The 343-nt window shown below is 63.3% G+C and overlaps 1 protein-coding gene across 1 annotated transcript in view; it reads right to left on the bottom strand.

The window, feature by feature from the left end:
- The window catches only part of LOC104470706 (serine incorporator 2-like), a gene marked incomplete at its 5' end in the record, with an annotated part of 2,414 nt that overhangs the window by 834 nt on the left and 1,237 nt on the right, over window positions 1-343 (bottom strand). Inside the window, 1 exon segment of the mRNA XM_010085726.1 lies at window positions 2-69. Within this exon segment, the coding sequence (XP_010084028.1) occupies window positions 2-69 (68 nt within the window).

Here is a 343-nt window from a genome sequence, read left to right as displayed (position 1 = left end):
CCCGCTCCGGCTGCACTTTCCTCCGTCAGCATCAGCTTGTTCACCTGTGGGTGGTCCGAGGAGCGGACGCTGCGGGCAGAGGGACGGTGGGCTCAGGGCTGCCTGCCCCCAGCCCCAGCTCAGCCCCCCGATGCCCGCTCCGGAACAGGCAGTCTGGGGGATGCAGCTGGTGCAGAAACCCTGAAAGCTGTGACCATGACCCCGCAGGGCAGCCTGCTTGTGTCCCTGGGAATCAGGATGGCTTTGCAAGAGGTACTTGGTGACAGAATCCCTGGACCAAGCTGTGACATCCCCTTCAGCATCACCTTTCCCTAAAAGCTTCCCGATGCCTCCCTGCTTCGGG

The sequence above is a fragment of the Pterocles gutturalis genome, unplaced genomic scaffold (assembly GCF_000699245.1).
Source record: "Pterocles gutturalis isolate BGI_N339 unplaced genomic scaffold, ASM69924v1 scaffold21235, whole genome shotgun sequence".
Lineage (NCBI taxonomy): Eukaryota > Metazoa > Chordata > Aves > Pterocliformes > Pteroclidae > Pterocles > Pterocles gutturalis.
The sequence above is the reverse complement of the archived record's forward strand: the minus strand, read 5'-3'. Positions and strand labels throughout refer to the sequence as shown.